Genomic DNA, 13,876 nt, shown 5'->3' with positions numbered 1-13,876 from the left:
AATAGAAGCCAAAACCCAAGCATTATGTAATATACCCACATAACAAACCTGCACATGTACACCCTGAATATAAATTTTTTTAAAAAGATGCATGTGTGCAAACACACAGCTACATAGAATGCTATGATAAAGAACTCAGAAAAACCTTCTAGCAGTCACTTGCTGATCTCTTCTCTTGGCAAGGTCCGTAGTTCATGTTAGGATGCTAAAGGTTGTAAAGACAGCTAGTCATGGCTAAGGATTTCCTGAAGGGCAGGGAAGAAGTGGAATAGGGAATAGTATACACTAGTATTCATAGCTCTCTAAAAATAATCCTAGATTTGCTCCAGGACAGATTCATATTTTTTGTTTTTCCCTAGGACCACCCTTGCTGTGAAAGCACGTAAGACTAAAACAGGCCCTAGAGACACACCAGGTGGAGGAAGCCTTAACCTCCCAGATACTTGAGTCTGAAAGGAGTAGGGGTCTGAGATCTGATCCTTTGCTCTTCTCTAGTCAGTAAGCATCACTTCCAATAGTCAGGGGACCCACTGATGTTTGGTTTCACTAAAGCTGCCTATGGGTGGACTGGAGAGCAGAGCTAGGATAAGGTGGACAGGGATCAAGGCAAGGAATGAGTACATTAAAGAAATACATATACCACTGGACACTTCACCCATGGCTGGGGTTCAACATGCAGCTCATTTCAACGCTGTCCCATCATACTGCATTAAATAAGTAGTCGCCCTATTCACTCCTTATTTTTCTTTTCTTATATTAAGGAGTCAACGTTCTCACCTTTCTTTTTCTTGTTATTTTCTCAAATCTCCACTACTTGATAATTGTTTTACATTACAATTACCACGTAATGTACCCTGGCTTGTGGCTGATTGAGCAGCCATAGGACTTTGTATTTACACATTCCCAGACTTAGCATTAGGAGTACTTACCCTCTTACCAGTTATCTAGAACTCTCAAAATTGTTGCTCTTCTGACATTAAAGGTAAGATAAAACTTGGTCAACTAGGATGTGTAAATCTTAACTCCCTAAAACAAGCATTTCTTTTCCCTATAGATCAAGAACATTGTTGCCTCTAACTGTGCTACTCTTGTAGGACAGTCAATGTGCAGCTCATTTCAATTCTGTACCATCATAAAAAGATATAATAATCTCACCTATAAAGAATTGAAAGGGGAGAAATATCATTAGGAGAAGAATATGTTAAAAGCAAAAGATATAAACCCATTCTGTTGGCATAATAATGTTCTACTTGGAGGATATATAAACATTATAGAAGAAGTTTAAAATGCAGGACAGTACCTTAAGAAAAGATTTTAAAAATTAACAGAATGCAAAACATTATCTTTGACAATAAACTTACCATTTTTGAAACTGAGAACAAATATTTCTCTGAAAAGAATAAACTTGTTTGCCAAGTTTTAGTCCATAAGGATTGGTGGCTCCTAACTAGAAATTAGGATATGATAATTGTTTTTACTCAATTTGTTCTTTACATTTTTAGAAGTTTTGTTTGAGAGCAAATATATAAGCTAAAAAGCAATGTGCTTAGAGGAAGAATTAGCAATGCTTTGATTATCTCCCTGTTGACTTTGGTTACAATTATTTTAATACATCTAAAGTTTGATTTAATTGAAACAGCATTTTAAACTGGTATCTCTATGTTGTTGGATTTTTTCTTCACATTTATTTGCCTTACCTGAACTCATATTGCCATTCAGCACAAACTTAATTCCAAGTGTTTGGTAAAGCCAGCTCCATATCAATGACTCTCTTTCCAGACTTTTGCAATTAATAACTCAATGTAACATACAGCAAGAGTGGGGAAGGTTGTGCCTTCATGGGTTTACATCATAGTTACTCATTTCTAATTCTACAGAAGTGGTCAGTTACTCATCTCCTTTTTAGTACTAATATCTTGATTCAAACTAACTTTCTAGGCAAGGAAGTTATTCCTGCTGTCCTCAAAATGGCTTTGTTTTCAAGTTAGATGTACTTTTTTTTTTCTTCTGATGCCTTCTTCCTTATTTCCTCCTAAGAAAGACTATAACAGTATTTTTCAATCATTTTGGTCATGGACACCTGAGTCACAAACTTTCTCAAAAAAATGTATATTACAGACAAAACTGCATGAACTTTCAGGGAGTTCACGGACCTCCCTGAAGTTCATCCATGTAGTCACAAGGGATCTGTGAACTCTGGATTAAGAGCTCCCGGCCTGGTGCATGGTCAGCCCTCAGAGGTAGGCTGGTTAGGTTACTCTCTCATCAGAGAAACTAGAAATACCAAAAAAGGGGCTTACTCAAAGCACTGTAAATAGACGCCTCAGTGTTCCTCTTCCATGGCCATGTGTAGTTTCTTTACCTATTCCCTGTATCCGTTAATTTCTGAACTGGCTGAATCAGAGCTACTGAGGCTTTGGGACCCTGTTTTTTTTGTACACTTACCCATATCCTCTCAGCAAGGCAAAAGAGCTCTGATGTGAGTTCAAATTGTGACAGTGAGTTCTTTAACTCCAAATTTAGTTGAGTTTAAAAATTTTGCACTAGGGATTACTTCTGCAACTAGCTAATGCTAAGCACTGTTATTACAGGAATGCAGCTGAAAGAATGTCATCGAAAGTTCAGCAGCAGGAATACAACTCTAATGACCCTCCACGTTGGTTTCGCTATGATAGGGAAGGAAACCCTCTTACACAGCCTGAAAACATAACATCATCTAAAGGACACTTAGAACTAACAGTGGAAAAGTCAACATACAGCAGTGAAGAGGAAGCAGTGTGACTTTCAGCCTCAAGCAGGAAGAACAAAAAATCTAGAACTCGGCAAGTTTTCTCCATTTGTTGCAAGTATGTGTACTAGCTGAATCTCAATAACAATGTAAACAAGCAACAAACCATCTTCTGATTCTTATTCCAACTACAAATGTTTCCAAATACATCAGTAGTTCTTCTGGCTAAATAATCATGATTTTAAAAAGGAGCCAAATCAGGTACTGACTGTATAAAATTTCTGCCTACATTTAATCAAACCAATAGTTTTCATGAGATTATAAAATCTAAAGTTATAGTTATATGAAACAACCCTGAGAGATGAGACTTTTTTGACAAGAAATTAAGAAATTTTTCTTTAGAAAGGAAAAAGATGGAGATGGCCATTATGTCAAACTAAGAGTTTGAGCCAGGCCAATAGCTTGAAGGACCTGTGATATTTTATAAAGCTTTATAAAGAATACAGACATATATTAATATTTTCAAAGGAATGGGGCTTTCCTGTGGTTTCCAGACATTTAACGACAAAAGAGAACTAAATAGAAACAAGAATATCTGAATAGAAAGAATGTCCCTTCAATATCTCAGAAAGATATCTCTTTAATCAAATTTACACCATGGAGGAATTCTTAAAACTATGCTATGCCAAAAAAGATGCTCCCTCAATTTTATACTAGTAAGTAAGGCTTATTAATTGCATATCTACGTATTAAATTTTACTAAGCTTTAATCTGTGTGTTTTTACTATTAGTTGATATTATATAACACTGATGTTGACACAGTCCAGGAGAAAGCACAACTCTGTTTTGACTGCCACAAACAAGCTGTGTCAGTAATAACAGATCAGTTTTAACCTTTCCATTTCCTCAATTACTTATCTCTCATATGGATTTAATTATCTTTTTGTATCCCACAAGTTTCAGATAAGGATTAAAAACTTAAGATAAAGCGTTGTTATTTTGAAAAGTTTTGAAAAGACTGTACAAAGTATTATTAGAGGTTACCTTGTATTAGCTAAATGCGTTTAGCAATTATCCCGCACTGAGGTTGATTTGTAGTTTTTGAAATAAGGTAGTATTAATTAGCTGTGGAAAGTTTCCTGGGAGTGGACACACAGGTAACAGAATCATTTCAGTGGGAAGTTTTAGGACCATAGCCAAGAGACATAAGATGACATAAGAGTACGATTTTAACCTAAATTTGAAAATTTCTGGTGGCTGCATTAGAGTTGATTTCAAAAATCTGATCCCTAAGTACCTCATGCACACAACTGGAGGAAATTATAAAAGAGGCAATTGCTTTCTACAGTAATGACAACTGCACTGGCAAGACCATGGTAGGAAACACACCCGTTGTGTTCTCCAGAAACCTAGCAGGTTGCTTTATATTCAGAGCTTGCTCCAAAGCTCTTTGAGTAACATCCTCTTTTAAACAAGTACAGAAGACACATTCATTCCTCCTGGGGAGACAAATTTTATAGCTACATACATGAAGAAAAGGAGTAGAAAAAGTGAGCTATGAAAGAAGACCAAGAAGTAAAATTTATGGGTAGAGAAATCTCTTAAGTTCTCAGCGCAAAGTCCTCAAAATATCCAAGATATTAGGTCTTTAGCCCTTAAGCATTTCATATTCATAGGTCTGTGTCCAAGAGAGTAAAATATCGCAGCTTTTTCTTTTTGTCTGGGTCTTAACAATGTGATCCAAATATGTACAATTCCATTGTTGACTGCTGTTATGCTTATGACTTTCCTGGCTGTGATTGGCTAATTTATTTTTAGTCATAAAAATGTTTATATACTTGTATGAAGGTGAAAAAAGATGATAAAAATTGCCTCAATGCCTCACAGTTTCCTCTAATTAATAGTATAACACACCACAACCATACCAAATATACCAACATTTAAGTATCTTTCAAATTTGTATTCATTCTGATTTAATGAAGGGTGAACTAAAAGGAGACGTTGAGATAGCCTATAAAGCCAACTTTTGTTTCATAAATAAGAAATTAAAAACAGAACTCTAAAAAACATGGAATATTAATGAAAAGGAGGCTGGGCACAGTGGTTCATGTGTATAATCACAGCACTTTTGGAGGCCAAGAAGGACAGCTTAAGGCCAGGAGTTTGAGACCTGATGAACATAGTAAGACCCATCTCTACAAAAAATTAAAAAATTAGAGCAGGTGTGGTGGTACCTGTCTATAATCCCAGCTACTCAGGAGGCTGAGGCAGGAGGATGCCTAAGACCAGGAGCTCAATGCTTCAGTGAACTATGATTATTGCCACTGCACTCCAGCCTGGGCAACAGAGTAAGACCTCATCTCAAAAAAAGGAAAAGATCATCATAAATCATGATATTTGGAAAGGTTTGTAAAAAATTAGTGTTTAAGAATGGAATTTTCCTAGCCCAACATACTGGCTCACACCTGTTATTGTTGCACTTTGGGAGGCTGAGGCAGGCATTTGAGGCCAGGAATTCAAGACCAGCCTGGCCAACATGGTGACACTTTTATTAGAGATAGCTCCAGTAAAAATACAAAAATTAGCTGGGCATGGTGGCATGTGCCTGTAACGCTAGCTACTCTGGTGGTTGAGGCACAAGAATCTTGAACCTGGGAGGCAGAAGTTGTAGTGAGCCAAGATTGTGTCACTGCACTCCAGCCTAAGTGATAAAGCAAGATCCTGTCTCAAAAAAAAAAGAGACTTGTCTTCATTATAAAAAATATAATCCAAGTGATTCAGGCCATTCTTGTTTTGCTATAAAGGAATATCTGAGACTGGGTGATTTATGAAGAAAAGAGGTTTAATTGACTCACGAGGTTTAATTGGGTCTGCAGGCTGTGCAACCATTGCACAGGGATCTGTTTGGCTTCTAAGGAGGCCTCAGGGAGCTTTTAGTTATGGCAGAAGGCAAAGTAGAGCAGTCACATCACATGGCAAGAGCAGGAACAAGAGAGAGATAGGGAAGATGCCCACACTTTTAAACAGATCATGCAAGAACTCACTATTACAAGGACAGAACCAAGAAGGTGGTTGTAACAGTGAGAAATCTGCCTGCATGATCCAGTCACCCCCGCCCAGGCCCCGCTCCAACATTGGGGATTACATTTAAGCATGAGATTTTGGGGGAGAGATATCCAAACTACATCACTAAGAGATAGTTGTAGTCAGTATTATATAACTTATTTATTTTAATTAATTATTTTGAGACAGTCTCACTCTGTCACCCAGGCAGGAGTGCAGTGCTGTGATCTCGGCTCACTGCAACCTCCACCTCCCAGGTTCAAGTGATTCTCCTGCCTCAGCCTCCTGAATAGTTGGGATTACAGGGATGAGCCACCATGCCCTGCTAAATTTTTTTTTTTTTTTTTTGTATTTCTAGTAGAGATTGATTTTCACCATGTTTGCCAAGCTGGTCTCAAACTCCTGACCTCAATGATCTACATGCCTTGGTCTTCCAAAATGCTGGGATTATAGGCATGAGCCACTGTGCCCAGCCAGTATTATATAATTTAAATGTTCCAGGAATAGAGACATTTGAAAGAAATGGAATTCATAAAACATTGTATACAGTATACCATTATAAAAATCTATTTTCATTTATCAGGCTATAAAATAGCTGTTTCTTTCCTCCTAATGAACTATATCTTAAATTACACAAAAGTTATTAAGAGATTTTGGACTCAAGATGGCACGGTGAGAACCCAGGATTGAAGCTCTTGCTGAATGCACAGAGAGGGTGAGTCAGGGCCGCATTTCCAGACGGATCTTTGTTGCCCACAGAATGGGGAAAAGAGACGCGGGACGCCAGGCAGAGGTTTTGGCTGGTGGAGCCGGCAGCCGGTGCAGCCGGCGGCTGGCACTGTAGTGTAGCGGTGCTACACAGTGCTCCGCACAAAGCGCACTGGTCTGGGTGCCCTGTTGAACCGGCAATCTGAGACTTGAGAGGACTGAACCTGAGACTGAATGGGACTTGGAGAGTGAGCCAGCCCAGGAGATTCCAGGAAAACCGCAATTGGGGTAGTGCAGTGGGACAATCAAAATGGCAATTCCAAACGCCAATTTGGAGAGGTTCCCTGCGGGCACAGCTGAACCCAGGATGGTGCAGCTCCGTGGGGGAGGGGCATCTGCCATTACCGAGGCAATCCACCCCTACTGAGATACACGCCCATTGCTGACGCAGCCTGCCATTGCCAAGGCAACCCGCCACAACAGAGAGACTCCGCTGCAGGGCGTAGCCCGTGGCAGCACGGCAGAGACCACAGCACGGTAGAGCCTGCAGAAACACGGCGAACCTCACACCAGCAGGGTGGAGCCTCGGCAGGCAAATAGTGACTAGACTGCCTCATAGCTGGGCAGGACAGCACAACGGACACTCACAAAGAAGGCCCCAACCCCCTCCCAGAGAGAGCATCTGAGAAAAAAAGGGTTTTTTAATGAGTTCTGCTGCAGCAGAATTAAATGTAGCAGCCTAACAGCCCTGAATGAATAACAGAGCTCACAACTCAGCACTTGAGCTCCCATAAAGTACAGACTGTCTCCTCAAGCAGCTCCCTGACCACTCTATATCCAAAAGACTGACATTTGGCAGGCATCATTCTGGGACAAAGATAGCAGAAAAAGAAACTGGTAGCATCCCTCACTGTTCCGCAGCTGCTATAGGTGCACCCCAGACAAGCAGGGCCTCGAGTGGACCTCAGCAGTCGTACAGTGGCGGGGCTAGACTGGTAGAAGGAAAACCAAGTAACAGAAATACTTCATCATCAACAATCTGGGCGTCCACTCAGAGACCCAATCGAAAAGTCAGCAACTACACAGACGACAGGTAAATAAATCCACAAAGATGGGAATAAACCAGCACAAAAAGGAGGAAAACACCCGAAACCAGAACACCTCGCCTCCTAGAAAGGACCAAATCTCCTCACCGGCAAGGGAACAAAGCTGGACGGAGAATGACTGTGACGAAATGACGGAATTAGACTTCAGAAGGTGGATAATGAGAAACTTTTGTGACCTAGAAAAACATGTTTTAAATAAATGCAAAGAAACTAAGAACCTTGAAAAAAGATTTGAAAAAGATTCGAGGAAATGATAACAAAAATGGATAACTTAGAGAGGAATATGAATGAATTAAAGGAGCTGAAAAACACAATATGAGAACTTTGCAAAGCATGCACAAGTTTCAACAGCCGAATTGACCAAGCAGAAGAAAGAATATCAGAAGTCGAAGATCAACTCAATGAAATAAAACGAGAAACCAAGATCAGAGAAAAAAGCACAAAAAGGAAAGAACAAAGTCTCCAAGAAATGTGGGATTATGTGAAGAGACCTAACCTATGTTTGATAGGTGTACCAGAATGTGATGAAGAGAATGAATCCAAGCTGGAAAATACTCTTCAGGACATCATCCAGGAAAATTTCCCCCACCTAGCAAGACACACCAACACTCAAATGCAGGAAATACAGAGAACGCCACAAAGATATTCCACAAGAAGAGCAACCCCAAGGGACATAATCGTCAGATTCAACAAGGTTGAAATAAAGGAGAAAATACTAAGGGCAGCCAGAGAGAAAGGTCGGGTCACCCACAAAAGGAAGCCCATCAGACTCACAGCAGATCTCTCGGCAGAAACACTACAAGCCAGAAGAGAGTGGGGGCCAATATTCAACATCCTTAAAGAAAAGAACTTTCAACCCAGAATTTCATATCCAGCCAAACTGAGCTTCAGAAGTGAAAGAAAAATAAAATCCTTTGTGAACAAGTAAGTACTCAAAGATTTTGTCACCACCAGGCCTGCTTTACAAGAGCTCCTGAAAGAGGCACTACACATAGAAAGGAACAACCAGTACCAGCCATTCCAAAATCACACTAAATGCTAAAGAGCATCAACATAATGAAGAATCTACAACAACTAACGGGCAAAAAGCCAGCTACCATCAAAATGGCAGTATCAAATTCACACATAACAATATTAACCCTAAATGTAAATGGATTAAATGTACCAATCAAAAGACAAAGACTGGCAAATTGGATAAAAATCCAAAACCCATCAGTGTACTGTATCCAGGAAACCCATCTCACATGCAAGGATACACAAAGGCTCAAAATAAAGGGATGGAGGAAGATTTACCAAGCTAATGGACAGCAAAAAAAAGCAGGAGTTGCAATTCTCATCTCTGATAAAATAGACTTTAAAGCAACAAAGATCAAAAGAGACAAAGAAGGCCATTACATAATGGTAAAAGGATCGATACAACAAGAAGAGCTAATGATACTAAGCATATATGGACCCAATACAGGAACACCCAGATACATAAGGCAAGTTCTTAATGACTTACAAAGAGACTTAAGACTCCCACACAATAATAGTGGGAGACTTTAACACTTCACTGTCAATATTAGACAGATCAACCGGACAGAAAATCAACAAGGTTATCCAGGGCTTGAACTCAGACCTGGAGCAAGCAAACCTGATAGACATTTACAGAACTCTCCACCCCAAATCCACAGAATATACATTCTTCTCAGCACCACATCACACCTACTCTAAAATTGACCACATAATTGGAAGTCAAGCACTCCTCAGCAAATGCAAAACAACTGAAATCATAACAAACAGTCTCTCAGACCATAGTGCAATCAAGTTAGAACTCAGAATTCAGAAACTAACTCAGAACCACACAGCTTCATGGAAACTGAACAACTGGCTCTTGAATATTGACTGGATAAACAATGAAATGAAGGCAGAAATAAAGAAGTTCTTTGAAACCAATGAGAATGAAGACACAACATGCCACAATCTCTGGGACACATTTAAAGCAGTCTCTAGAGGAAAATATATAGCAATAAGTGCCCATATGAGGAGAATGGAGAGATCCAAAATTGACACCCTATCGTCAAAATTGAAAGAGCTAGAGGAGCAAGAGCAAAAAAACTTAAAACGTATCAGAAGACAAGAAATAACTAAGATCAGAGCTGAAATGAAGGAGATAGAGACATGAAAAACCCTTCAAAAAAATCAATAAATCCAAGAGCTGGTTTTTTGAAAAGATCAACAAAATAGACAGACCACAGCCGAATTCTACCAGACACACAAAGAGGAGCTGGGACCATTCCTTCTGAAACTATTCCAAATAATCCAAAAAGAGGGAATCCTTCCCAAATCATTTTATGAGACCAATATCATCCTGATACCAAAACCCGGCAGAGACCCAACGAGAAAAGAAAACTTCAGGCCAATATCCATGATGAACATAGATGAAAAAATCTTCAATAAAATATTGGCAAGCCGATTGCAACAGCAAATCAAAAAAGTTATCCATCATGATCAAGTAGGATTCATCCCGGGGATGCAAGGCTGGTTCAACATACGCAAGTCTATAAATGTAATTCACCACATAAACAGAACCAAAAACAAAAACCACATGATTATCTCAATTGACGCAGAGAAGACATTCGACAAAATTCAACAGCCCTTTATGCTAAAAACCCTCAATAAACTCGGTATTGATGGAACGTATCTCAAAGTAATAAAAGCTATTTATGACAAACCAACAGCCAATATCATACAGAATGGGCATAAACTGGAAGCATTCCCTTTGAAATCCGGCACTAGACAAGGATGCCCTCTTTCACCACTCCTATTCAATACAGTACTGGAAGTTCTAGCCAGAACAAAAGGCAAGAGAAAGAAATAAAGAGTATTCAAATAGGAAAGGTGGAAGCCAAATTGTCTCTATTTGCAGACGACATGATAGTATACCTAGAAGACCCAACGCCTGAGCCCAAAAACTCCTGAAACTGATAAGCAACTTCAGCAAAGTCTCAGAATATAAAATCAATGTGCAAAAATCACAAGCATTCCTCTACACCAATAACAGACTTAAAGAAAGCCAAATCAAGAACCAACTGCCATTCACAATTGCTACAAAAAGAATAAAATACCTAGGAATACAACTCACAAGGAACATAAGGGACCTCTTCAAGGAAAACTACAAACCACTGCTCAACGAAATCAGAGAGGACACAAACAGATGGAGAAACATTCCATGTTCATGGTTAGGAAGAATTAATATCGTGAAAATGGCTATACTGCCCAAAGTAATTTACAGAATCAACACTATCCCCATCAAGCTACCATTAACTTTCTTCACAGAACTGGAAAAAAACACCATGAACTTCATATGGAACCAAAAGAGAGCCCGCATAGCCAAGTCAATTCTAAGCAAAAAGAACACAGCGGGGGGCATCACACTACCGGATTTCAAACTATACTACAAGGCTACAGTAATCAAAACAGCATGGTACTGGTACCAAAACAGAGATATAGACCAATGGAACAAAACAGAGGCATCGGAGGCAACACAACATATCTACAACTATACAATCTTTGATAAACCTGACAAAAACAAGCAATGGGGAAAGGACTCCCTGTTTAACAAATGGTGTTGGGAAAACTGGCTAGCCATGTGCAGAAAGCAGAAACTGGACCCCTTCCTGACACCTTACACTAAAATTAACTCCAGATGGATTAAAGACTTAAACATAAGACCTGGCACCATAAAAACCCTAGAAGGAAATCTAGGCAAAACTATCCAGGACATAGGAGTAGGCAAGGACTTCATGAACAAAACACCAAAAGCATTGGCAACAAAAGACAAAATAGACAAATGGGACCTAATGAAACTTCACAGGTTCTGCACGGCAAAAGAAACAGTCACTAGAGTGGATTGACAACCAACAGAATGGGAAAAAATTTTTGAAGTTTACCCATCTGACAAAGGGCTGATATCCAGAATTTACAAAGAACTAAAACAGATTTACAGGAAAAAAACAAGCCCATTCGAAAGTGGGCAAAGGATATGAACAGACACTTTACAAAAGAAGACATATATGAGGCCAACAATCCTATCAAAAAATGCTCATCATCACTGGGCATCAGAGAGATGCTAATCAAAACCACATTGAGATACCATCTCACACCAGTTAGAATGGCGATCATTAAAAAATCTGGAGACAACAGATGCTGGAGAGGATGTGGAGAAAAAGGAACACTTTTACACTGTTGGTGGGAGTGTAAATTAGTTCAACCATTGTGGAAGACAGTGTGGCGATTCCTCAAGGCCTTAGAAATAGAAATTCCATTTGACCCAGCAATCCCATTACTGAATATATATCCAAAGGACTATAAATCACTATAAGGACACATGCACACGAATGTTCATTGCAGCACTGTTTACAATAGCAAAGACCTGGAATCAACCCAAATGCCCATCGATGATAAGACTCGATTGGGAAAATGTGGCACATATACACCATGGAATATTATGCAGCAATCAGAAATGATGAGTTTGTGTCGTGTGTAGGGACATGGATGAATCTGGAGAACATCATTCTCAGCAAACTGACACAAGAACAGAAAATGAAATACCGCATATTCTCACTCATAGGCAGGTGATGAAAAAGGAGAACACATGGACACAGAAAGGGGAGTACTAAACACTGGGGTCTATTGGGGGGAAAAGGGGAGGGCCAGTGGGGGGAGGATCTGGGGAGGGATAGCCTGGGGAGAAATGCCAAATGTGGTGAAGGGGAGAAAGGAAGCAAAACAGACTGCCATGTATGTACTTATGCAACTATCTTGCATGTTCTGCACATGTACCCCAAAACCTAAAATACAATAAAAAGTTAAAAAAAAAGTTATTAAGAATCAGTAGCAAATGCCTCACATATGTTTTTTATTCATGGCTTAAATTTACATTGATGGCATAAGAGGTACTAAGTAGAAAACCTGTCATGTGAGAGCTACATTATAAAAAAATTTAAGCTATTTGCACCCCCCTATGAAAAATGCCTTTGTATAATCTCCTTCCCTTGAGCGGGAAATGAAACTGAATGTTATAGGCCATCACTACCATAAACGTTACATTATATGGTAAAACAAAGGTTATCTTGGGTGGGCCTGACCTAATCAAGTGAGCCCTTTAAAAGTATATATTCTTGCAGCTGGTTGCAGAAGTCAGATATTCAAAATATGAGAAGAACTCAGTTCATCACTGCAGGCTTAAAGATGGAAGGACAACATGCAAAGACATGTGGGTGGCCTCTAAAAGCTTAGAGTGATTGCTGGCTGATAGCCAGCAAGAAAATGGAGACCTCAGTCATCCAATCACAAGGAACTGGATTTTCCCAACAATCTAAATAAACTTGGAAGTAGATTTCTTCCCAGAGACTCCAGATGAGAACTCAGTCTGACCAAAATCTTGATTCCAGACTTGTGATTCCCTGAGCAGAGAACCTAGCCATACTGGGCTCTTGGCTTATGGAACTGTGAGCTGTAAATGAATATTATTTTATGCTGCTAAATTTGTGGTAATTTGTTACAGATCAGTAGAAAATGAATACAATAGCCAAGTACAAATTTTGAAAAAGCCTGCCTAAACAGTTCACCAGTATTCATTCTCAATTTGTTCTTTTCAACATTTATATGAACAGTGGTATTTACATTTTTATAGTCACAGATACGCAAATCATTGTTAAAAATCATAAATACAACCTCAAATCAGTCTTAGTCCTGCAGTTTCAGGGACTGAAACCAGCTTTGCCTTCTAAAACTTACAGTCCCTTTTGGAGCATCAGCCTTAATCCATTTTTCATGTTTGCTTGCTTGATTCATGAGTCCTGAAACAAAAAATTGCATAAAGTTATATCAAGAGCAGTAATTGACTACATAGATCTAGCAACATATCTATAAAACAAAAACACCTTAGAATACCAAGCATCTTGGTAAAGATAATCTGAATTGGGAAAGAGTTGCAAAGAGATTATCTGGGCTTGCTCCCCTCCATTCATTTTCTCAGAACAACCCTGAGAAGGAGGGTACTCTGTGTGTTTTGTTTGAAATGAAGTCTCACTCTGTCGCCCAGGGCGAAATATAGTGGCATGATCTCAACTCACTGCAGCCTCTGCCTCCTGGGTTCAAGGAATTCTCTGGCCTCAACCTCCTGAGTAGCTGGGACTACAGACACGTGCCACCACGCCTGGCTAATTTTTTTTGTATTTTTAGTAGGGACAGGGTTTCACCATGTTGTTTGTATTTTTAGTAGGGC

At 39.4% G+C, this 13,876-nt stretch overlaps 3 protein-coding genes across 31 annotated transcripts in view; 2 read left to right on the top strand and 1 right to left on the bottom strand.

The window, feature by feature from the left end:
* The window catches only part of FBXL13 (F-box and leucine rich repeat protein 13), a 309,560-nt gene extending 304,951 nt beyond the window's left edge, over positions 1–4,609 (top strand). For all 28 annotated transcript variants that reach the window (XM_054237838.2, XM_078343056.1, XM_054237844.2 and 25 more), the window contains one exon: positions 2,592–4,609. In XM_054237838.2, coding sequence (XP_054093813.1) covers positions 2,592–2,781 — 190 coding nt within the window. In that variant the 3' untranslated portion in view covers positions 2,782–4,609. The remainder of the gene's footprint in view (positions 1–2,591) is intronic.
* Positions 1–13,876, bottom strand: part of FAM185A (family with sequence similarity 185 member A) — an 82,746-nt gene that overhangs the window by 1,907 nt on the left and 66,963 nt on the right. The window contains exon 8 of one of the 2 annotated variants that reach the window (XM_054237860.2): positions 13,387–13,448. In XM_054237860.2, the coding sequence (XP_054093835.1) occupies positions 13,387–13,448 (62 nt within the window). Of the gene's footprint in view, positions 1–12,490; positions 13,449–13,876 lie in introns of those variants that run through there. The other variant, XM_002751672.5, reaches the window with a different exon arrangement.
* Positions 2,592–13,876, top strand: part of CCDC146 (coiled-coil domain containing 146) — a 265,750-nt gene continuing 254,465 nt past the window's right edge. The window contains exon 1 of the mRNA XM_035255009.3: positions 2,592–2,846. The gene's annotated coding sequence lies outside the window, so the exon portion shown is untranslated. The remainder of the gene's footprint in view (positions 2,847–13,876) is intronic.

The sequence above is a fragment of the Callithrix jacchus genome, chromosome 11, assembly GCF_049354715.1.
Source record: "Callithrix jacchus isolate 240 chromosome 11, calJac240_pri, whole genome shotgun sequence".
Taxonomy (NCBI): Eukaryota; Metazoa; Chordata; class Mammalia; order Primates; family Cebidae; genus Callithrix; species Callithrix jacchus.
Note: the sequence above shows the minus strand (reverse complement) of the source record. Positions and strands in the feature narration are given on the sequence as shown.